Source organism: Myotis brandtii, unplaced genomic scaffold, assembly GCF_000412655.1.
Source record: "Myotis brandtii unplaced genomic scaffold, ASM41265v1 scaffold50139, whole genome shotgun sequence".
In the NCBI taxonomy this organism is placed as follows: Eukaryota; Metazoa; Chordata; class Mammalia; order Chiroptera; family Vespertilionidae; genus Myotis; species Myotis brandtii.
Window position 1 is genome coordinate 1 of NW_005369122.1, and position 852 is coordinate 852.

The following is an 852-nucleotide window of genomic DNA, read 5'->3' on the forward strand; positions in this document are numbered from 1 at the left end:
GGAGGACAGGCCACCGTTCAGGGACATAATGACCATTGGGTTTGGTGTTGGCTCAGAAACATGGGATACAATATGGAAAGTGACCCATTATAAACCAGAAGTACTTCCCAGTATAGTTTGCACATGGAAGTTATGTTAACAGGTTCAGAGTTTAAACGAAGGCTCTGGGGAGGTGGAGGTTTTTGTCCCACTTCCCCATCTGTGTGTGTCACTGTGGGAACCACTGTTCCAGATCATACAGTAATAGTCAGCCTCGTCCTCAGGCTGCAGCTCCGAGATGGTCAGGAGCCCTGCATTGGCCGAGGCGTCTTTGGATCCAGAGAAGCGGCTGGGCACCCCGGAGCCCAAACTTGTACTTGAGGAGAAGTACAGGAGGTACCGGGGACGGCTCCCTGGCTTCTGCTGGTACCAGTATATGTTTTTACCACCAACACTGATGTCACTCCTCAGGGTGCAGGTGAGTCTGGCTGTGGCTCCCGGAGATGCAGAGAGGGAGGGCGGCTGAGTCAGCACAGGCTGGGAGAGGGACCCTGCAGACACAGACACTTGTCAGTGATGGGCAGGGACCAGGGGAGCTTTCCCAGGAGACTGAGCAGGAAGGGAAGAAGCCTGGTCCCAGGCCTGTCCCTACCTGTGCAGTGAGAGAGGAGCGCGAGGAGCAGAGGAGTCCAGGCCATGGTGCTCACAGCCCTGAGCCCACAGTGGGGCTGGGCTGCCCAGGCCTCCTTTTCTCCCCCACCCTCTGCCAGAGGAGGGGCTGCCATGCAAATGGGGGTCCCTCCAGGGACTGCCCAGCCCCTCCCTGGACACTGGGGCTCAGCTCACACCCCAGACTGAGGGGCATGGAGGTGG

The 852-nt window shown here is 58.1% G+C and overlaps 1 gene segment (V, D, J or C); it reads right to left on the minus strand.

Annotated features, from left to right (window-relative positions):
• Positions 1–144: 144 nt before the first annotated feature.
• On the minus strand, positions 145–767 carry LOC106727925. The segment is given in 2 exon segments: positions 145–530; positions 632–767. Coding segments are annotated over 2 exon segments (519 nt in total).
• Positions 768–852: the final 85 nt, after the last annotated feature.